General features: G+C 32.6%; 1 protein-coding gene across 1 annotated transcript in view; it reads left to right on the forward strand.

The window, feature by feature from the left end:
- The first annotated feature begins 20,635 nt into the window (after window positions 1-20,635).
- Window positions 20,636-25,365, forward strand: part of LOC124989192 (triadin-like) — a 151,370-nt gene continuing 146,640 nt past the window's right edge. The window contains exon 1 of the mRNA XM_047559164.1: window positions 20,636-20,654. Coding sequence (XP_047415120.1) covers window positions 20,636-20,654 — 19 coding nt within the window. The remainder of the gene's footprint in view (window positions 20,655-25,365) is intronic.

Genomic DNA, 25,365 nt, shown 5'->3' on the forward strand with positions numbered 1-25,365 from the left:
GTGGCTGTCATAAATTCTGTAGCTGTGGGTACATATTGTGGGTACATATTAAATATGTACCTAAAATACTGTGTTAGTCAGATTTTTGTCACTGTGACAAAAACATGTGACAAAAACAATTTAGGGCAAGGACATGTTTATTTAGGCTCCTGGTTTCAGAGGTTCAGTTCATAATCAGCTGACTCCATTACTCTGAGCTTGAGGAGAGTCATAGCATCATGGTAGAAGGGTGTGGTGGAAGAAAGCTGCTCAGTTCATTGCAGCCAGGAAAGAGAGCAAGGGAACAAGGAGCTAGGGGATAAATAAAACCCCAAAAGGCATGCCTTCAATAAGCTGCTTGCTCTAGTCACACTCCACCAGCCTACAACTACCAGCCAGTCAGTCTTCTCAAATTATTAATTCAAAAAACAGTTTAACCCACTGATCCAGTTACAGCTCTCATAGTCCAGTCATTTCACCTTTGAATATTCCTGCATTTTCTATCACATGAGCTTGTTGGAGAACACATCATATTTACACCATTACCAAGATATTCGATCTTGGTGAATGAAGAGGAATATAATAGGTGTTCTAATGTGAGTAAAGAACACAGTTTGGTTCAGTTTTCTTATTGATCACATCTTTGTTTTATTCTACCAAGCTTTTGGGGAGTTTTTTAATGAGTGCAGTGAGCAATATTTTATTTCTCTGATAGGTGTTTACATTAGAAGAGCAAATGTATTTTATTTTGTGGTACTCCATGCCTGAGCATTAACATGTCTACTAATTCTTTCATACCTGCCCAGTGCTCTTGAACTCCACCACCTCTGTTCTTGTTCAGGCCACCTTTACTCTAGTTTGAAACACTGTTATATCCTTTTTATCTGGTCCTGCTTACTCTGTAATTCACCCTACATATTGTATACAGCATTGTTTCATACAACGCATATTCTACATACTTCTGATCACTTTACATTTAGAGTATTGAAGCTTTGCTTTGTCCCTAGGATAAAGTCTGGATTTAAGAGTTCCAATGCCTTCCTGGTTTGCCTGCAGCCTCATCTCTTGATAGACGCTTCTTCACCTTCTTCTCTCCACAGGAAACTATATCCAATTGTTTAGAGGCATCTTTCTCCCATTCTTTTGTTCTTTTCAGGGCTTCTTTCTTTGTTCAAACTCAGTCCTTACTGCTCCATTTCTTCATTATTTGCATAATGTTTATTCATATTAAAGTATCCAGTTATTATTTCTATAAAATCGCATCCCTTCTATTCCTCTGAATGAATAGTGTTCTGTTCCAGGAATCCTCATAATGAGGTGTCCATTTCCTAAAATAGCTCATAGTATATAATATTGATATTTAATGGTCTCTCATTAGACTGAGTTTCATTGGTCGGTTTTTATTTTTTGTTTGTTAAATCACATTCTGTGTTTTAACTAACAGAGCTAGGCACAATGCAAAGTGAGCAACATGCACCTGGACAAAATTAAGGACAGTTAGTAAATGCTGTATATAAATAGAAGAATTTATTCTCTGTTGGCATTCAAAAATGTCTGAAAGAAAGCATATATTTGTGAGTGCTTATTATGTTCAAAGTATTATACTTGATAGTTACATATGTCACCTCATTTAATCCTCACAATTTGAGCCTTTGAAAACCTAAGCTTACTCAAGGATATAAAATAGTAAATGGCAAAGCCATGATTCAAAGCTCAACCTTTTTGGCTACAGTATTTATAATCTTTACACCAGTTTACTTTGCTTTTGAGAGTCTATGAAAACTGTATTGCTGACTACTATCCATCTTGGCTAAATTGAAGAATATATATCCAAAAGACTTATAAAGTATAAATATTCCATATAAGTACTGTGAGCTACATAAGTACACATTCACATTGTTGAATGAATAACTAAGTAACTATATGGTATTATTATTGTAAATCATGTTATAGGAAAGCAACGAATATTTATTCTTTTCATTTCTAAAGTAACATCACTCAAGCTATGTTTCTCATTAATGGGTATTACTTTAAAGAAGAGTTCTATCATCCAATACATTTAGGAAACAGTTAATTTAGATTGCCTTCTCTACTGTAGAATTTCAGTCTGGAATTTGTAAGTGCATTGTAAAGTCTTATGAGGTTAAGACTTGTATGCAGTGATTTCCAGAGTTATTTAGCCCTTTAACTCTTTTTGTGAAAAAGAACATTCATTACAACTAGCACTCAATGGATTCCACTTTCAAGTAGGTATGAATCAACTGAAAATGATTTTACTCAAAAGAGAGTATTACTCTTAAAAATGTGCTCTCCCATGAAAATTCAATCCAGGAGTGTGGATGGCTACTTCTGAGATTGCAAAGCATGAAAATTAATTTATATATGTGGACTGAAAAATAATTCTTATTAAGTTACCCCTATAAGACATAGTATGATACAATATGCCCTTTCAAGTCTTCAGTTCACATTATGCATACTGTGATGATACAGTGAAATTTAGATATTGTGATGATTGAAAATTATGTATATTGTGTGGTGATGAACAGAAAGAACAATACCAAAAACATGAATATTGAACATTTACTATCTGATACACCTTTATAAAGTATTTTTGATGTACTCATTTATCTGCTAACAGTATGAAACCAGACTCTATAGTTAATATATTTTAAAGATGAAGAAGCTAAAGAAAAGAGTTGTTGCATTACTTGCCAAAGTCAGGCATTTGAAATTGGTTGTGGTGGAATTTGAAGCAAGACCATATGCCTCTTGGACTTACATTCTTAGCCTTCACATAATAATACTGCTTCCTATGTAATACCTTGTGGTGAAGTCTTTGTTGAAAAATACATTTATTATAACGGTGTTTCCTGTTTTGTTATAGATTTTAAGTTTCACATTGATTTTTAATGAAGCAATTATGAAAGGCAAAAACCTTAACTTTATAGCTCTTAAAATTCATTTTTAACAAAAATATATCTTACCATGTGTTTTTCCATGTTCTTTCATCCTTCAAATAACTAATTTTTAACTAATACTTTTAACATTTAAGTACATCACATATATATATATACATATATATAAATGTATATATATATATATATATATGAATGGATTGTGGAGAAGATGACATAAAAAGAAAATAAATATGGAAATATGAATGTACAGGCATATGGAGGTTCTATCCTCATGGAATGTGTAGATTAAGAGGAGAGGTGTAAACAAGGGAGGAAGGAGAAAAATGAAATGATGAAATAAGGATATAAGGAGATAAATGCTTTAAGAAAAATCCTAGTGAAGTGCTACCTAGGCCTCAAGGAGGGAGGAAGGACTTGCCTTTTGGAGATTAGGGAAGTTTTGGGAAGGGATTTGAGTTTGATTGGTCTCACTGATATGTGTAAATAAAAATGTCGATCCCATAGAAGTTGGGAGTAGAATGGTAGTTACCAGAAGCTGGAGAGAGTAGGACGGAGGAAGGGATGGGGAGAAGTTGGTTAATGGGTACTAAGTTACAATTAGAGGGGAATAAGAAGCTCTGCTGTTGTATTGCAGTGAGGTGACGTAGATAGCAATTATGTACAATTTATCTTAAAAAACTAGGAGAGAGATTGAATGTTTTCACATAAAGAAATGATAAATAATTGGGGAAATGGAGAAGACAAATATGATTTAATCATTACAAAATGCATACATGTATTAAAGCATCACATGGACTCCATTATTATGTATGATTTTTATGTTTTTATGTATCAGTTAAAAATAAAATAGTGATTGTGAAGCTAAAGAGAAAAGAGGAACAGGATAAATAAAAGCATAAGGAAGTGCCTAGGCTCTCTTTCATATGTAAAGCTAACTAAAAATGCCACATTCAGTTGGATATAAACAGACAGCAACTCTTCTATTTGTTACTAATTGGATCTTGAAAGTTCCCCTAAAGCTCATGTATTGAAGGTTTGGTTACTGTTAGAATTTGAATATGAGATGTTCCCCAAAAGCTCATGATAGACAATGAAGGAATGTTCAGAGGTAAGTAAATTAGATTATGAAAGCTGGATTGATCCATTTCTTGGATTAATAATTTGAACAGACTAACTGGGTAGTAACTGTAGGCAGGTGGGGCATGGATGGAAGTAGTAGGTCACTGGGGGCATCCCCTTGGGGATTCTATCTTGTCCCCCTGACTTCCCACCACCACGGGCTGAGTAACTTTCTTCTGCCATTTCCTTCTTCCATGATGTTATGCCTCATCTCAGGCCCAGAGTGATGGAGCTGGCTCACCATGGACTGAGACTTCTGAAACAATCACCCCAAACAAACTTTTCTCTACTAAGTTGTTCTTGTCAGGTATTTTGGTCACAGGGATGAAAAGCTGAAAAAAGCAGTCCCCAATGCAGTATGTCCAGAGGTGAGGATTTGGGGACATGATTGGATCATGAGAGCTCTGATTTCATCAGTGGATTAATCCATTGATAGCTGAATGGACTCCTGGGAGTTGGTGGAATCTGTAGGCAGGTAAGGCATAGTTGGAAGAAGTAGGTCACTAGGAATGTGTCCTTGGGGACTATTTCTTATCCCCGGGCCCTCCCCGTTTCCTGGCTTCCATGCGTTGAGGAGCTTTCCTCTGATACCTTTTTCCACTATGATGTTCTATCTCATTTAAGACCCATGGAGCCAGTCAACCATGGATGAAAACCTCTGAAACCCAAGCAAAATACACTTTTCCTCCTTTAGGTTGGTTATGTCAAGTATTTTGTTCAAGTGGTAAAAGGTTGTTTAACACACCATAACTACCACTGCAAACTTACTTTGTAGACTTGCTTCTTCCTACCCCTTACAAAAAATCAGCAAAAGATTCTGTAACTTTATTCATCATGCCCAGCTCAGCTAACAAAGCAATAGGCCCCCTTTCCAAGCATTTAGAACATTTACACCAGTAGTACCAAATTTCTCAATTTTCACTTATATTAAAACTTCTTTACGGCTTGAGTTCTCTCAGTCCTCTGACCCTGTAAGTCAGCAAGTGAAAGGTCCTGTGAGTTTCTTTCTCTTTCTTACTTTGCCCACTAATAGCTGATTATCACTCCACCAGATTGGACGAAGAGGAAGGAGGAGATCAGGAACACAGCTATCTTTCTCAATTGGTTCAAGTGTAACCTCACGTGGTGCCATTTATCCACATCAGATATCCCAAACTGATTCTTTCTCTTATGAAACTCTATTTGATGTTCTTTGAAACCTTTCTGTTGGAGAAATCTGACTGTTGTTCCTTGGATGTGCAAAGACTCATGTAACTAGCTCCTTAGGAATTGTTCACCTTCCTCACACTTCCCTCATTACCACATTTACATCTTTGTTGCTGTGACCACCCAAGCAATTTCTCACCTTAGACTTTTCCAGCGTGAGGCAAGTACCACTGCAGGAACCACCCTCACCCCAATTTTAGAGGGCACATGCCAAGTTTTTCTAAATCTCCATTTTGACTTAATGGAAAGGAGACATCCCATCCTACTTTTTCTCTTTACTTTCTCTTTCTCCTAAACAAATGTTTTTATCTTCTTTGTTTTCTTTATTTCTGCTACTATAACAAAATACTGCAGATTGGATAATTTATAAACAAAATACATTTATTTTTCATGGTTCTCAAGACTGGGAAGTCCAAGATTAAAGTGCTGGGAGGTTTGTTGTCTGACAAGAACTGCTCTCTGCTTCTTAGATGGCATCTTGTTGCTGAAACTTCTGGAGAAGACTAAAGCTGTGTTCTCACATGATGAAATTCAAACCCTACAGCTTTTTTATAAGGCATAAATTTATACATTAGGGCATGACCTTCATGGCCTACTCATCTCCTGAAAGCCCCACATTTTGATATTGTTGTCCTGGGGACTGAGTTTCAACATGAATTTTGGAGGGGAAAACAAACATTCAAATTATAGTACCAATGAAAGATTCATTTATAATATTTAACTTTTAAAATGTGTATAGTAGAAATATGGATTTTCAGAACATGGAATACAAAGCCTAGAAATTTCACAATATGATATGTGTCATAAGTGCCCTTTCAAATTATTTTATATAGTACCACCTTTGATTGCATAGCCCAGTCCTTGAAAATTCACCTGTCTGCTGTGATTACCTGGTGTCTATATTTAGTCTCTCTTATAAATTTGGTATTTGAAAATGTATTTCTGGTATCTCATTTATTAATATTCATAAATATAAATTAAATGTTGTTTACTTAGAAGTTTTAGTATTTAAGAAATTCCTGCAAGTTTATGGAACATGTAACAATATAAATTTATCAAGGAAAAGAATAATGGCTAAGTGCTAACTGAAATAATGACTAAGACATCTTAATTACTGACTAAACCTATAAATTGTCAAATCTATAAATCACCTCTTGTCTACTAGATTAAAATGATAAAAGTATTAAACTGTACTCCATCTGATAATAAATCTCTTTTGATATTATTACCATGTCTTATTGAATTACACATACATTATATTCTGTGAATTAATTTGATTATTATTTAGATTTATATAAACCCTTTTATGACATTACTTTCAAACATTTCTTTAGTGAAGGAACAGTATACCCTTCTAAGTATGATGCAGTGCAACCTCTTGATAATATCATAATTCAAATATATCAATAGTTAGAAAACAGACTTATCATTAAATTTATAAATTCCTTGTTTGGATTATAAAAGTCAGTCTTTCTTTTTGGTTTGTTCATTGCAATTATATGTGTTACTTAATGATCTTTAAAAATTTTATCCATCTCTAAGACTCCTTTTACATTTTTAACTGTACAATTCTCAATTTTGATTTTTGAAAAAAAGAAGGATCTTATTCAATTTCCAGTGAGATAAAAAAAGGGAATTGAAAAAAGTGTTGTTTTACATAAGTATATTTGAGCTTCTCATTAATCAAAATTTTGCATATTGTTCCCCAAGGCCATTGAGAAAACTTATTACAAGGTTAGTGATGACATGTCACCATCCAACTTTTAGCATTTTGAAGTAAAAAATTTTAGGAAAGTGTGTATCTGGGGTTGTAGTACACATATGATATCTATGTCATATGTAATATTTAAAATAGTAATCACAGATTTTTACACCAGGTTATGATTTCCTTGATCCAAAATTGAGGCATATTTATTGTTGTCAATTGTTGGTATCCAATGGCTTTGTTTGGACCACTTTTCCTTTTTCAAGATATTATCAATTACGTTATCTATATATTGACTTTTTAAGTATTAAATTTGAACACCAAAGATGAGTTATAAACATGAAAACTTATCAAGTTAACTAAATACCACCTATAATAAAATCCTTAGCATAAAGTTTTCAGATAATAATTAATACATTTTTGAATTTAGGAATTATGTCTTTTTCTTTTCCTTTTAATGTCTACACACAGTTTTTTATGTTTGCATGCAGATTTTTCTTATGTATACATATATATTTTAACTTTTAATCAGAGATATATGGATTAACTATTATTTAATATCATCATGTAATTTAAATTTTAGAAAAGAATTCCAATGCTTGTCTGAATGAGATTGGGCACAGCTTAAATCCTTTTAGCATCAATTGTATGCTACTACCTTCAGGTCTGTTTCACATCTAAGTTGCATGCTTCTTAATGCTTTTAATATTTAAAATCAACTATATGCTCACAATTTTAGGGAAACTTGTGAACATTTGAGTATATAATGTGTTGGTTTCTTATGCATTTCTTTGTTAGTTGCCATTTCTTCAATTTGATGATACCATCTTTTCTAGTCAATACACAAGAGAGACTCATACTCTGTATGAAGGTTTTTCTTATTTTTTTTTTCTTTTTAAAATTTGTTCTTATTAGTTACACATGACAGTAGAATGTACTTTGACGTATTATACCTATAAGAAATATAACTTCCCATTCTTGTGGTGGTACATGATGTGGAATTACATTGGTCATGTATTCACATATGTACATGCCCAATTAATTCTACTATCTTTTCTATTCCCATCCCCCTTTCCCTTATTCCCCTTTGTCTAATCCAAAGTACTTCTAATCTTCCCTCCCCTCTCCCTTCTTATTTTGATTTAGCATCCACATAATAGAGAAAACATTCAGCCTTTGGTTCTTTGGGATGGTCTTATTTCACTTAGCATGATAATCTCCAGTTCCATTCACTTATCAACAAATGCTATAATTTCATTTCTCTTCATGGCTGAATAGTATTCCACGGTGTCAATATACCACATTTTCTTTATCCAGTCATCTGTTGAAGGGCACCTAGGCTGATTCCATACTTTAGTTATAGTGAATTGAGCTGCTATAATAAATTGAAGTGGCAGTTATTCCACTCCTCAGTTTATACCCAAAGGACTTAAAATCAGCATACTGCAGGTATTTCTTAAGTGTCCAAATTCGGATTTTAGACACAGTTCATTACTACTGACTACATAACTGTACATAAATTATTTAAATCTTCTTTTCCCAATTCTAATTTGCAAACATGGAAAATGATTGTGGTGCTGGTTCCCTCATTAACGTGCTGTTTTAAGACTTTTAGGAGAGTTTTTCTCACCACCGAAAAGGAGAACCAAGAAACAGGTGGTCTTCCTTCTCTCTTGTACTTTTTCCATATTTAATGGTGTTGTCTGGAATTACTTCAATTACCTGATGACCATGAGGTGAAAGCTGACCCACTGGAAATGTGGGGCAGAGACCTGAAAGGAACTGGGTCCCTGAAGATAGTTTCACTTCTTGCATCAATCAGCCTTGGAACCCTTGTTCTATCTTGGACCCTTCTATCTTCTTAGATGAAATAAAGTAATTCCCTCTTGTTTACATCAAAAAATATAGGGCTTTCTACAAATTCGTTCTATAGAAATTAGCTGTTATTATTGTCCTTGTTATATTTTAAAGGCAGGGCTATTCATGATGAAAGTTTTGCCTGTGTTTATGAATGGCTATCTAAATGAATCATAGTAAGCATTTAAAAAATTATATCTGTTCTTCATTATACTATACCTATATTAGATAATGTGAAGTTTAAACTTTATATTAAGCTTTATATTTAATGTATATATTTATTATATTAACTTATATTTAAATTTATACTAAAACTTATGGAAAAGAATAGTGTAATTTTGAATACAGGTTTTAAGATTTATTATATTGGGAACAAAATGGACTAGAAATCAGAAGACTTCGACTTTAGTCCAGGCCAAGCTGCTTATCTTACAAGGTTATGCTATAGATCAAGTGACATAATTTATGCAAAGGAACTTGGAAACTATATGTATACAAATGTAAAGACAAAATTGGTTAGAGTTTGGGGCTGGGTTGTAGCTCAGTTGAAGAGGGCTTGCCTAGCACATGTGGAGCTCTGGGTTCCATCCTCAGCACCACATAAAAATAAGTAGAAAATAAAGGTTTAAAAAATTTTAAATTAAAAAAAAAACATAGTTTTCTAGTATACTGGAGAATGGGCTCTATAATTTAATTTGATATGATCTTAACATTTGCAAAATCCATTTTGTTGAATTTAATATTCAGAATGTTTATAGATTTTGATTTATTTGGTCCTATATTATTATTTTTTTTACTTGATTTAAAAAATTTCTAACTAAATTTTTATCTGTACATTTGTGCTTATCTGGTTTTATAGAGAATTCAATAAATGAAAGATGAGAAATCGATGTAGTTCTTAAAAATTTGAGTAGACATATATTCTAAGTATTGATGTAGAGATGAGTTTATTCTTAGGATAAATCAAACAAGCTGTAAAGCATTCCAGCATAGAACACTGAAGGCCATCATTAAGCTTCCATGACTTTTCAAGATATAGGGCACCCTACTTGGTATACGTCATCTAATGAGTGCTCTGTGCTTACAGTCTCTGAAGTTTTGCTTTAGATTCTTAGATACTTGAAGTTTGCAATTAGCATTGGACTACTGGTAAAAGGCACATCTCTTCTTTGTTGAGGCACATTTTGGATTTTGTTTGCCACACACAAATATCTGTTTGTTTCTGAAATCAAAATAACTTCTAAAATTTTACATCATCATATGAGCCTGGTTGAAAGATAGGTGACAATCACTAAGATTTGGTCTGAGGCTGTATCATGGTCACCTCTACTATCTTTACTTCTGGTCACATATGTAGCACAGAAACTCATTGTGTATTTTTTTTCCCCTAGAGATATCTCATTGATATTAAAGTTCCTAAAATAATGCTTCACATTCCAAGGAAAAGTCCTTTGTAACATTTTACTTTTAATGGACTTTCCCAATTCTTTAGTTTCCAAACTCAGATATTTAGTTCATACTTATAAAATGTCCACTGCCTTCTAATGGATCAGTTTTCATCCAGACCCTCAGTGGGATGCTGGAAATGGGATAGTCTGAAGCCTCATAGCTATGAAAGTAGATTTCAGTTGAACCATTTGTTAAAAGAAAAACAATACGTTGACTTTTCCTAATGTATGCAGAAAATTGTTGTAGTATACTAGCATTAACTCAAGTGTTGCCAAATGCTTTTGTGCACATTGCTACAGTAATTGAATATTAACTCCCTTATGTGTTCATATAAGCATGGATTTTGAATATTTGAAGTTAGTGACTGGTGGCTAAAGTAGCTGATTATGCTTCATTGGATGGTCCTCCAGGGAAAGTGGTACATTTGTGAAAATGTAGGCTTCAGAAGCAATGTTAATTCTCAGTAGCCATAGCTAGTTACTTTGATGTTAAAAAGAACCACTCAGCTGCCAGTTGAATACCAATTTAAGTTTGGGTGACACTGAGGACTTCTGTTCCCAAGGGTGTCCATAATTCCCTCTAACACAGATGGATAGGGAGGAATGAAGGGGTGAAGCCAACAGCAAGGAGCCCATTTATCTACCTAGATCATCAGAATGTGAGTTGACAGGTAAGGCATTCAAACTTCTAGAATCATAACACAAATGTGGGCTAATGGAAAATTCACCATATATTACAAAAGAGTGCACAGTCTCTAAAATTAGGAAAAAATATGGATTGTTATCTGAAATGACTCAGTCATTCAGTGACACTTCATCTTAAATATTAAAGGTATATTTTCTCATATTTCCCAGATAAAACAAACAAGAGAATAACACTTTGATATTTACAAAAATAGTTCACTTATAAACTTTAATATACTAGGTTAGAGGAAGAACCTCAAATATGTGGCATAAATCATACTACATAGCTTCAAAATTAGTTGTTAGTTCATTCAAATATTTTGCTTTGAGTTGACAAAATTCCAAAAAGAATACTGAGATTCCAATATCAAAATGGCAGAAATAATCAAATATTGCTTTTCTGTTTTTGCCAGAGGCCTGATAAGTATTTGATAAATGGTCTTTATTCATTTGAGAAAAAAAGCTTGTACTATAATTGATATGTACTAAAATACCCACAGATAAGGTGTAACAACACAATTTTATGCATTATAAAATCTGGATAATTTCAATAACAATTTGAATATTCAACATCTTTTCACATTTCCTCCTTCAGCTACCATCTTTCATCTCACTATTTTTATAACCTACATTTTTTTCAATTTATTTTCTGTCCAACCATGTTTCCTTTCCCTTTCTCTGACTCTGTTATATTGTTCCTTTATTTTGAAAAAATTCCATTTTTGGTTATGCTGAATCTATTTTTAATTTGGACTTTTTTCTTGTGCTCTGAGTATTGTATTGTCATTGATCACAGTACTGTTCTTACAGGAAACAGCCGTGAATTTCTGACATTTCCCAGATTTTATTTCCAGATGCAGAGGTTCCCTTTTTCTCCAGCCGCATACCTCTTCCTGTGCTTTTCTTCTTCCTTCCCACACATTTTGGGACTTTGATACCTTAATTGTCCTCCCACATCCCAGAATTTTCAATGTTTTCCTCTCCATTATGTTACTTCTTTATACCCTTCAAACAAAGCAAAAGAAGTTTGTTGGCCTTCCAGCAACCTTCAAGACACTTTAGAGTCTACTTTTTTTTTTTTCCTATTGACCTTGCTCATAGTTGTCAAATAAGCTACACTCCTTACCTCCATTTTTATCATCACTCGTTTTAAACCCATAATGACTGGGTTCTTTGTCGTCTCCTTCCTATTCCATGCCCACAGTGGTCACTTGGAAACACCTAATATGAAAACAAATTTTCTTTTTACTTAATTCTTAGGTTTATTCCCTCATTTTGAAAAACTTCCTTTCCCCAACCTTGTTGAAATTGACATTATTTTTCTTAGGTATTATTAATCAATATATTTCTTGATGAGGTACAAACTGAGTTTATTTGTTGCTTGGAAAAAATTTTCACTCTTAAACTTTTAATTTACACTTTCATGTGGATAACTATAAAATCTTCATATTTCTTTAGGGATTATATTTTCCCCAAATGTCTGCTCAATATTTCACTTAAAGTATCACCATTGTTTCAAACTTTCCAGGTACAATAAACTTTAATTGCATTATGTTAAAACCAATTTTGTTTATCAGATCCAAAACCTATCCAAAATCTGTTTGAATGAACAGCTTTCTTCCTTTGTAGATGTTAAATAAATCTCAAAAGTCTATGTATTTCTTCTTTTTAAATAGTTAACATTATTTTCATTTGGTTTCCTTGAGTATTTGTCTAATTTAAGATATTATAACTTTATAGGTAGAGCATTTCAGTGACATTTTATCTGATTTCCATGCAACCAAGTTAAATCCTTTCCCCTGACAGTCATAGAATATATTGTCTCTTCAAAATATGGCTCAAACTGCAGTCACTGTCAGTGTCCTAAGAAAAATGTCTTCCTCATTTGATTTCAAAGTCAATTATCTTGACCATACTTACTTTTTAAATTTTATTTTAAGTTTGTGTTTTAGAAAATAAAAACTGTTAAATGAATTAAATTTGAGTTTATTTGAGCAAAACTTGATTAGTGAATCAGGCAAGCACTCAAAATTGGAAGAACCTCAGACAGTTCCACTCAGCAATATGCACTGAGTAAATGTGGAAGCCACGCACAGTAACAGTTCCTGGTTCTTAGCTAGGGGTTTGCCGTATTAGGTCATAGTCTGAACATTTGGCTGCCTAAGATTGGCTGAAGCTCAGCTGTTTGTGATTGGATATGATTTAGCTATCTGTTATAAAAAATAAACTCCCAAGTTAGATTTCATTCAATTGATATACTAAGTTAGGTTGCAGTCCATTACATAGGAATTCACAGTAGGAAGATAACCTCACTTAATTTACAGTTTTTACTTCCTATTAACAATATACAAGACATTTTGCCCCAGTTAGACTGATCCTAATCAAGGAGAAGAGACCATCACTCATTCACCTTGTAGCTTTCATTCCTTTATCCCTTTGTGGCTCTGTACTCTCTTTCTCTCCATCAAATTGTATATATATCCTGCCTCCTTAAAAATTGCCAATCTCTAAAACTCTGGTAAATGCACACTTTATTTAACACTTTTTCATGTAGTGTCCCTACCAAAACTATGGGTGGAACTAATTCTCATTTTTAGGCAGTATGGATCCATCCTGCCATGAAGCATAGCACAATGAACACAGAAGACCGAGTGACTGACCTCAGTAATTATTTATAGAAGAATTTTGTCACTTAAAATCAAATTGCATATTATTTAACCATTACCCTGTTCATCTTCAGGACTAAGTGTAATAGAAAGTGCTTTAAAAAACACCTCTGAGTTCTCCCTCAGATTACTTGATTTAGGTCTTTGTTGAGGATTTTTCTTTTCTTTGGAAATGACTTAAATTTATCACTGTAATAAATCTGCATTTCATAAGCCCTGAAATTTTTACATGATTATAACATCTTCAGATTTTGACATCTGCAGAATTGTTGAGAAAAAAAAGGAGACTCAGGAAGTTTGAGTAATTTGTGTGGATAATTGCTACCTATTTGATTTAGAATTTCCAGGCATTGATTTTTTTCAAACACCTTGTCTGCTTATCATTATTCATTTATTCACCCAAGAATATTAACCAAATGTCTACTCAGTGCCGAGAAGGTGTTAGAGACTGAGGATACAGGTAAGAATAAATCAGTCTTTGCTCAGTTTTCCTTTCATTGTCCTTACTCTTTTATATTTTCATTCAACTACATTTACACTTAATATTGTTTGTTTATAACATTTCCAAATGGGTTAATGAGATAAAAGTGCTGTTTCTTATTTTCTGTAAAAGTGAACACCAGGGAGGAGGATATGAAAAATGGTGGAAAGAGACAGACATCATTACCCTATGTACATGTATGATTACACAAATGGTATGAATCTACATTGTGTACAACCATAGAAACAAAATGATGTACCCCATTTGTGTATAATGAATCAAAATGCAGTCTGTAAAAAATTTAAAGCTAAATAAAAAAATAAAAAAGTGAAAACCTGATTAAGTACAAGAATGGTGATATTCACACACACTGTTTACTAACAATAGAACAATAGGAACTATTTTTCTCAGAGCTGAACTGAGATCCTGCTGTTTGACCATATCATTTAATGGGGGAACCATTCCCTACCCGTGAGTAAGTTCTGAATTAAGGCATCTGCCAACAGAACCTCATTTGACTTTCACCACTGAAACTTTAACTGGAAAATATGACTGAAAAGTAAATAATTCTGGTGTCTGTAACTTATATATGATAAAATGGTCTGTTTTCTAGAATATATTCTTACATTATTTATTTATGTATTTATTTACTTATGTTGCTTAAAGAACTCAAGTCAACCCTAGAGTCCAATGCAAGAAAATAAATTGCTCACATGGCAAATGAAGTATTTTCCCACATTATTACATTTATTTCAATAAAGTGTCGCATTTCTATAGAAAACCATAAGTAGAATTCAAATTTCTACTTGATTCCAAATTATTCTAGGAAATGTATATATGTCCTAAGAAAAATCAATTTAATTTGCTGGTCAGATGACTAACTTCTAAAATACTATCCAGGAAAAGAGAATAAATTATCAAGGTAATTTTCAGTAATATAAATAAATAAACACAAAATTTCCCATCAAAACATAATACATGTAACTTCTTCAAATACTCTCATCAGTGTGTGTAGGCATATTAGAAAATTGCTATTGAATAAAGTGTCCTGCATGACCAGCTTTCCCTTTCCTTACGGATACACTGAATGCACTCTAGGACAGATATTTTTGTCCCCCTCTCAAAGAGCAGGACTTCATATTTTCCTATGGTGTTGCAATGTGATTTTTATTAGATGTATGAAATTAGACTTTTTCTTAGTCTAAATGAAATCCACAGTCCTCTCAATATATGAAATATACTGAAGAGTAAAATTCATTTTACACTTCTCCTTCTTAACTTCCTGTTTTATTCCCCAAACATCTTTTAATCATTTAAATGTATTTATACCTTCCTCTTCAACTCTAAAGTTTAAGTTGTTAATTGCTTAACAAACATGTCATTCTCCTACATTCTATCCAGACAGCTAGAGGATGCTATGAGCTGGAAATGCATATTATTCTGACTGATATTTTCAATCATTTTCTGTTCTCCTATGCCTAGTTTTCTCCACCTAACACTAAGAAGAGCTGATGCCATCTATAGAAATGCAAGGATGATTTTTGGCTTACATTTAATTAAAACATCTTTTCTTTTTTCTTGAATGAAGAAATGCTTAGAACGATTTCAATGGAAAAAAAATCAAAAGCCCAATTTTTTTTCTCTTCACATGTTTTTATTATACTCTTAAAAATTAAGAAGAAAATAATGGGACTATATTAACCGACTTTGAATAATTATTTTCTTCCTCTGAATTAAACTCTAAAATGCTAACCTATTAAATGAATGACTTTTTAGATTCTAAAAGAAAATGCGTTGCTTGATGAAGTGAAGATTTTCAAGGGGAAAATAAATCTAGCTAAATTATGCTACCTATTGTAAATGATGTTGCCAGCTTATTTAGAGTTTTAACCTCTAGCAATAACAGATTATTTTGATAAATTATTCATATTTCTGCATCGTGTACCTTTTATAATTTGCATATCTGGCAGCAAGAAGGCCCTTCTTTCAGGCTTCAGTCCCCTTGGTTAGACAGGATGGCCGAAGGCTGCTTCATGATGAATTTCATCTCAATAGAGTAATTATCATACTGAAACGAAGTAATACCCCTGAAATATGCTTTCCTGGAGCAATAAGAACAAGAGGCTTAACCTGAGTGCTTTTAAGCACATAGTACCTTTTAGGTTAACTATTAACCTTTCTCTATTTTGGAGTATCTACATCCAAAAATAATACTGGTATTTATAAGACTAGGGAACAGTAATTTAGAGCTTGGTATAGCAGCTCATTGGATGTAGGATAATTTGTCATTCATTTCTAGTGTTTTATTCAAAAAGGAAGTATACATTTGGAGGGACTGAAAAAGTTTTATATTGCTGGTTCAAATTTTAGCTGTCAAACCAATAAATATGAATTTCTCTCCTGTTTTAGTATTCAACTTTTTTATATATAGTTTTATAATATGACAAAACTCTAAATGCCTTGCATGTTGTGGAACTGACAAGATAAAACTTTAAAAAATGTTTCTTTTTTGAAAATTAATAAAAGAAGTTCGGTTTGTAATTTGAGTCCTAAAGAAATGCTTAATTCAGGCGATAGTGAAAATAGTGAGATAGTGAAATTCTACAAACTTCTCGAATGCAATCTGGGTCACAGAATACTGAAAACCAAGTTCTGAAATTTAAAATTAAAAGACTTTCTGCATAATACATAATCAGTGATCAAAGAGCAAAAGAGTTTAATTAGTTTTGTGTCATCTTAAAAATTAAACAGATTCCTAAATTTAATGTCTTATATCATTAGGTTTTTTTTTTTTTCTTTCACTTTTACAGTTAGATTTTCTAAGCAATTGCTTACATGTCTGGAATCATCAGTTTGTTAGGTGATTGGGCTATGAAGTTGAATACTAACAACTAATGATCTTAGGGAATTTATAGGCTAGTAGGGAGGGATAATTGTCTAAGTTAATAATTATGTGATTACCTTGACATAAAAATCATACTGTCAAGCCCAAGTGGGCTGGGTATTGAAAAATGATCAGAATGAAGACTATCAGTCCTCACTTTCTGCTTTATCAACTGTGTGAATCATTTCTCCTATTCCTATTTCTTCCTCTTTCTAATGAAATCTTTCCTATTTATTTAGTTATTATTTGATGAACTGAATGAATTTATATGTGATTCTGAGATTATTCTTTGTCACTTGAAGTAGTAATTGATCTTTCCCAACTACAAAACAAAACAAAACAAAATAAATATAGTGATTTTTTTTTCCTCTGGTAGTGAGTGAATGCTGAAAATACATTTAAGATGTGAATATCGTTCTCTATAATCCTATGGTTATCACTTGTCCCTTAGCCAAAGACCAACTCCAGGGCTCAGAGTTCAGCAGTTCATGTACTGCTTAAGTTATGTGAAACCTACATTTGGATGCTCTGGATTAACACTTTACAATAATTGTTGTCAGAATATAAACAACTTTGCACAGATGCAAAGTTTATGATATTAAGCTAATCTTTAAAAGTATATGCAAGAATTGATTCCTTAACAAGATAGTTTGTAGTCTCACAATGTTTTTTTTTTTTTTTTTTAATTTTGTAGATCACACTCTTCTGCCTATGGAATCAAAATAGATTGAAGTATTTGGCTTATCTAATTCATGTCAATTTGTTTATATAAATAAAATATGTTCCAGAATCTTAGGAATACTAACTTATCTAATTATTTCCTACTAAAACATGAATTATGCTGACATTTTAATCTAGGTTGATATTGCCTGATATTTTAGTCTGAACTATTACTTGTGTAGATCAGAATTATTATAATCTTTTGTTGAATACTCTTTTATGATCATCCACATTTATTTAAAGTAATCTTGTGCTTTATTTAAAATACAACTGTCTTAAATAAAAATCCATACAAAATGACAACATCATTGAAAAAATTGGCTGTATGTAGTGGGGTAGTACAAAGAAAATAAAACTGGGTATCACTTGTTATTTTAAATGGAAGTTGGGTACATGGAACTCATTATACTGTTTTTGTTATTTTTGTGAACGTTTAGAATTTTTCTCAGCAAACAGTTGATTTTGCAGTTAGCAGATTTCAAAAGGAGGTTGGAGAAGTATTTATAATTAAAAATTGTCTGTCTGGATTTAATGTGTTTCACACATAAAATTTTTGATGTGACCTTCTTATTTTGTGCATTTTTGGTCCCAAGGTTGAATCCCTTCTGAAAGCCAGGCAGTTTTAAAAACTGAAATGCTGTGCCCAAGTGCATGTCCAATCTGCTTATCTCTGCATGTGTCCCTGATAAGCTTTGAGGCTGATATTGTTGTTGGGTGGATGCAAGCTAGCAGAGTTGTTGAAAAGATATTTGGTTTTTAGTTTCTACTGAGATGTAATTCATGTAATAGTTTGTGAATTAATGTAAATTGACTTAAAAGTTCCAGAACAGAGAGGGAATAGATGGAATTATAAGGGACAAACAACATGCTACTTACACAATCCTGAGATTTACCTTCATTAGAATCATTCCTTTACAGTTAAGGCATCACAGAATGTTCTCTTTAAAATATACCTTTACCTGGGAACAGTATCTTCAATGCATCAACACACATTTATAAACTAGCCTACTTTTTGCCACAAGAGTGGAGACAGGAAAAACTCAGGAGGGAACTGGGGCAAAGCAGAAAGATGCTTTCATAGGGATTGAGCCCTAAAACACACTCATTGCCTGTGCATGCAGTCAAATAGAAGACAGGTTAAGGTTATTGAAAACATGACCTTGTTGAGAGATGACCAACCTGTCACAGCACTCAAATGGGGAATGCTGAATAGTCAAGGGAAGTTTCTGTACCTGACCACTGAGAGAGAACACAACTAATAGAAAAATACAACACGACTAACAGAAAAACACAATGATCAGCAGGAGAAGTAATAAGACCCTTAGGAAAGCACTCCATAATTCACAATTGGATGCAATGAGTAGTTCAATCAAGTACTACATGTGGTGGGGTTGTTTAAGATCAGTGATTTAAGAGAACATAAAGAAAAAGGAGAAGATAACAGCTGCAATTTTTAAAATTAATTTACTAGTTAATATTTTGAAAACATTTCTAAATTTAACCACAAATTATACTATAATATTTGGGTCTGTTGAGATGTCCAAGGAGTAAAATGTTTGAACAATTTAGTTGTCATTTGGATGTATTATTTTCTTCTTTCATTCATTTTTTAAGTCTTTAGATATTTAATAAGTACCTGTGAAATGCTAGTCATATAGGTGTAGGTAATATATAGAAATAAATTAAGAATTCAATATCTAAATACAAATCCTGACTATTATTTAGGATCATGTCTTCTGGGCTGGACAAAGGTATTGCTAACATGCTAGTTGTTACAAAATTTTCCTCCAGAAAAAAAAAATTAATCATAAATAGATCTTAGGTAAATTGAATTTAATTTTGGCAAAAAATATTTTGCCTGAAGTAATAAATATGAAAATAAGTAAAATCATATATAAATCAAAGGATATTTCTTTTCTATAAAGACAAAATGAAGTATTAGAATTTTCATAATTATGGTTATGGTATAAATTAATTATTATCTCTCCAGCAAAAGGTAAATATGAATTAATAATTAAACATCTTTTGTTTGGACAAAAAGTATGGAATTTTAGCTTATAATTATTTTCCTAATTATTCTGATGCAATCTTGTTATCTTACAATTCTAGTATTGGCAAATTCAAACAAGCTGATATCAAGTGAAAGATTGAATGTATGTGTGTGCATATCAACTCCCACATTAAACATCTAGCAAATGACCAAATCTTTATTCCCATATTATTGAATAATTCCATTACTGAAAACTTAGTAAAGACAATCATGAAACATAGTAGGATGTGAAATATCATTGTTTTTTGAAATCATAATTTTAATTTTTATTCTGTTTAAATATATTTACATTAGTTTTTCATATTTTATTTCTTTTAAGACAAAAATTCTAAACAAAAGGGGATAAAGAACAAACGCAACAAAACCTAAAGCCTCAGAGGGAAGAAAGAATCAAAATGAAGCTGGCTCATTCTCTCATAACATCCATTGTTACCCGTGCCCACACTGATAGTGATGACATCCCTGAGTTAAAAGCTTCAGCTTGAAATTGGTTGTCTGGACTTTATTCCTGTATGAGTCATCAGAGACTTTCAATGAGCCACTTTCTGACTAAGTGTTCCTTCCATTTCAAAGGACTGATTAATATAGAAATAATTTACGAAGAATCCTGAGATTTTCAAATTCTATGTTAACAATGAGTAAAAAACCCTTTTGGGATTCTTTATTTTATACTCTAATTTCTTTCAGTCACTTTTTTGTTTGTTTGTTTGTTTGTTTCAATAAGCCCCATTCTCTGCAATTTCCCTAATAACTTACTTCTAAGCAAAAATTATGGTGCTAAAACCAGTGCTTTTTTTTTTTTGTAATTTCCCACCTTTATTATTATTTTTAATACATTTTTGAAACAGTACTCCAGGGTAATTTATTAATTTTTCTTTCTAAGAACCAGTGAAAACTTCTGAAACCAAACAAGGGACTATGAAAGTTGCAGCACAAGGTAAGCTATAAAACGCTTTAAAAAAAACTATTGCTTTTTTTTTTTCTTAAGCCCATAGCACTTTATTGACAGGAGTCAAAGCTGTTTATTGCAGAATAGCACCATCTGCTGGGTTATTACAGAAAGCATTATGTGGTTGCATGAAGATACACATAGCAAGTGTTTACCTAATAATCAGGGCAAACATTACTCAGAGTATAATGGCAAATTTTCAGAACAATTGCTGAAAGAACCAAGAATTAATATCCTGGCTCCAAGTTTCAGTTATTGATCCTTTACATACAGTGTATTTCCATAAGAAAGTCATAGTTAGATACATTAAAAAGATAAAGATTTATATATAAAATGATATACATTTTCCCAAGTGTTTGGTTAAACCTTGTAATTTGTTATATTAGAAAATCAGTCAGAATATTATTAATTAATATTGTCCCATAAAGACCCAAACTGCAAAAATTGAATTCCGGATATGAGTAACAAAGTAATTACCCTAGTTTAGATGAACTGTCTATGAAAATCAGTTTTATCACTTACTAATATCTTTGCAGTATTTAAAGTGATTTATTCTCATACCCTGAGTAATTTGACAAAATCACAAAGGAAGGGGACAAGTGGTCTGCCATTGTCACCTATGAAAACTTCAGAAAACATTTTTAGAAAACAAAAGGTAAAACTTTCACTGGAGAAGATCTTTATCTTCTCTTCCATGCTGGATTATATAATACTGAGCAATAAGAGAGATGCCTTCTGACAGTAGTACCATTGATTCTGGATAGAAGTCCCTTGTAGCAGACTCATTAGCATATGATATCACATGATATACCATTGGATGTATTGCATGAGACCAAAGGGTTGTTGGTGAGCAATATGTGCTAGAATGGTTAAGAGCTGTGAGACCTGTTTTTAGTTTTCATGCTGTTTACTGGTTCAATAAAACTGGGTCTTCATTAGGAAAGTTCTGATAGGCAAAGTAGCAAGTATTATGAACATAGAAGAAACAGAGCAAGAGTACATGAAGATGAAACTTGAAGTAAATTTCTCAAGCAAATAGCTACCAGCTAAAAGATTCATGATGTAAATATATATATTTCATATTCTTTTTTCTCATTAAAAAAATACAATGACCTTTAACCCTTTCTGTTTTAACTGAAACTTTGAAGGACTGTGTTATAGATGTGGAACTATAACTCAGGGCAGGAATTTGGTTTTATTTCAGCCTCATGTTAGAGGAGTTCAAGGGGAGGAAATTGAAAAGAAATTTGGCAATTGCTTCAAATTTGAGCTTGCAGCTATAGACTTCATTTCAACATTCACAATACATCAAACACGATAGCCTCTGAATTTATTTTTTTTGAATAAAGAATATTTTGATGAGTGGATAGTAACCTAGAGTCTCAAAGTCTTGTTAGAACTATCTTTGCTAGGACATTAGATGAAAGTGTTGATTAATCAAGAATTTGGCACTTGTATGTGTTTTCGCAAAAGTAAGAACTCATGAAAGCAGGAATAACTATCATTTGTGTCATTGCAAAATCTCTTTAGAAATTTCATAGACATATAATATTATGGATATATAATTTAATTGTGTACAGAAATCTAGAAATATTTCCAAGTACTCTATGTAGAGAGAGAACTTAAAATATTTAAAATCTAGATTTACATAAACATGCATCGGCATGCATTGCTTTAAATTATAATTACTATTAATATTCAGCAGAAGGGGTAGGGGGAAGGAATGATAGTAGAATTAAACAGACATGTATGACTGCAAGACCAATGTGAACCTGCAATATGTATAATCAGAAAAATGAGAGATTACACTCCATGTTTGTTCTATCAAAATGTAAATGCATTCTGCCATGTACAACCAGTTAGAACAAGTAAAATAAAAAAATTAAAAGGAAGATTCAGCATAATTTCTTTGGAAGTATGTTTTAAAATTATTTTAACAGATTTTGAGGCACTGAGGAATCTGTGACATATTTCTATACTTCAGGAGATTATGATTTGAAGATAAAAGAAATTTAAGTATCAACATAAATAGAATATCATGTAGTACTGAAATGAATTATGGAGACTTAAATGTTATATGACTAAGGACAAAATGGTTTTCTGTAAGAGCTGTGAGTTGAGGAATTCCTCATGGACGACAGATGACTTGACTTGGGTTTGGATCATGCCTGGGAATTAGACTGGATGAGAAAATACTGCAAGTGGGTAGATGGCTTAATTAAAAATAAGAGTGAGAAATAATATGCAAGTGGGTTGTTATTAAGACAGGAGACAATTACCTGAACTAAGAGTGTGGCAATGACAGAGGAAGAAAATGCAAATATGATAGCTTTGAAGAAATAATATTTGATAGAATATATGGACTGAAACAAGAGAGTAAAAATTGTACTGAGCTTTCCAGTCTAGTTGCAAATGATGATGGTCATTATCATAAATAACATGTCCTAGGAAAAGAAATTATTTAAAGAAAAAAGACGATTTGTGTTTTGGCAGTTTAATCGTGAACAGATGGAGAATAATACAGGTAGTCATTTGTTGATAGCCAATTAAAATCTGGAATCCATAATAAAATGTGTTGAGGAAATGGATATAGACCCAAATCAGAAAAGAAAGAGAGAAATAAGGGGTTTATTTGTTTATTTATTTATATATTTCTTTATCTATCAATCATTTAGGTTCAAAGATTAGGTATGCAACTTTTGAGGTTAAACTGCCATAGAAAGAACAGAAGCCATAATGGAACTCAGTTTAAAAGATGGGGATACTGCTTTGAGTCCAAATTTTTTCACTGACTAGTTTCTTGTTTTGCTAAAGCAAACATTAAATATCTCTGCTATATTACAGAAAGAAGGCAGTAAGAGAACAAAAAATTGAAATGTTAGTCATTCAAGTCTCATTAGTACATGAAAACTAAGAGCCCTATTATTGAGAACCATGTCTACTCTGTAAATTCAGGAGTCATCCAACCACATAATGCAGTTAAGTGGATTAGAATCAGGCAGGCTGAACTGAGGACTGGTGGTGGGGCACATAGAAAGCAAGTCTCACATCCATATTGCAAACAGTTGGATCCCAGCTCCATGGCTTTGATTAGCTACTGGGCATGGAATCCAGCTTGACAGATTCCATGACCTTCCAGATGGCAATGAATAAAAGCCATCCATCTTCTAAAGACCCAGGGAAACACAAGAAGCCAGTGTCAGTTTTGATAAGTCAAACTCTTTCATTAAATACATTTCCATTGTCACTGTAAAGTTGAAACTGAAGTTGTCAGGGAATGTAAAAGTAGAAAAAAAAAAAAGACATGTATGTATTGCATGCCTCATACCACATATGGGTATGTATAGATTGTTCTTCCTGGATTATGTCAGAAGCCAAAGTATTTCAGTGCTAGGAAAGATTTTGCTAATTCTTGAATGAATTTAAGATTCAGAGACTTTCTTCTCTGTAGAATTCATAAGGAATAATGGTACTGGAAAGTTATTTGCATTCTCAGCCATCTTTCCGATCTAGGCATTAGTCACCTTGGTTTGTAGAAGTAGATTTATGGTTGATGAGAAAGCTTAGGATTTAGGGTTACTTACTAGCCAGAGCTACTGCAAAGACATCTGGATTGACTGCAGCAATTTTTTGTTTATAATTGTGAATTGTTTTATTTTGTCTTTCTTTAAAGAATCTCCCCCTCCTACTATCCAATTGAACTTGCTTTGGAAAGGATATGACTTAAATAATGGTAAATGTTGTTAGATAATTCAGCAGAGAAACAAAGCAAAGCCCCTCCTTCATAGTATCTAAAAGAATAATACCATTTCACTCTTTTCCCTGTTGTACAAATGTTAGGCAAAATATGAAAATTTATTGAATTATGGAATCAAAATATATACTTGCTGGATGATTTTGAAAATTATTAAGTCTTAATGGAATCTCTTTTTTGCAAAGAATAACAAATCTATTGAGTCAAAGTCACAGGACCTGCTGTAATTATGCCTTGTAGCTTTGAAATCAGGCAGTGTTCATGTCTTTGAATTCATTTTGGTTGTGTTCATTACTATCCTCATAATATCATTGAAAAGGACCAGTTTTTAACTTGAAATATATAAATATGGTCCTTCATACATTCATATGTTATCAGTTAAAAGTATATTAAAAACAAAAAACAAATGTCACAAATTGGAATCAATCTGTAAATTCACTTTTGAACTACAAAATTGTAGCATTTCAATAATCTTTAAAAAACAGAAAAAAAACTGTAATAAATTAAAATATACTATATTCCTGTCTCATTTCTAAGTTTTGGACCCAATTCTGATACTTACTCTCTAGGCAAACATTAGCAAATCATTTTATGTTTCTGAGGCTTGAGTTTTTGCTCTAGTCTGCCTTTATTACAAGACTACTGTGAAGAATTAATGAGAGGAGGCACCCAAAGGCAATGGGGCAACAGTAGCACCACAGAGTAAATGTCCAAAGTAGTCCTGGCTGTTGTTCCTAAGTGGTTTCCAACCTTCTAACCAGTCAAGTGTGATGACTATGCTGAGGTGTGCTCAATCTCAGATTCAGTAATGTAGCCTAAGACTTCTCTCAATTGTGTTCATCTCCTGAATTTCCTTTGAACAGAACAAGGTCCATCTTGCAATGAAAAATTCCAAGTTTTGGAGTAACTTCCCCAAATCCTTCTGGCAATAACCATAGCTACAAC

Source organism: Sciurus carolinensis, chromosome 7 (genome assembly GCF_902686445.1).
Source record: "Sciurus carolinensis chromosome 7, mSciCar1.2, whole genome shotgun sequence".
Taxonomy (NCBI): domain Eukaryota; kingdom Metazoa; phylum Chordata; class Mammalia; order Rodentia; family Sciuridae; genus Sciurus; species Sciurus carolinensis.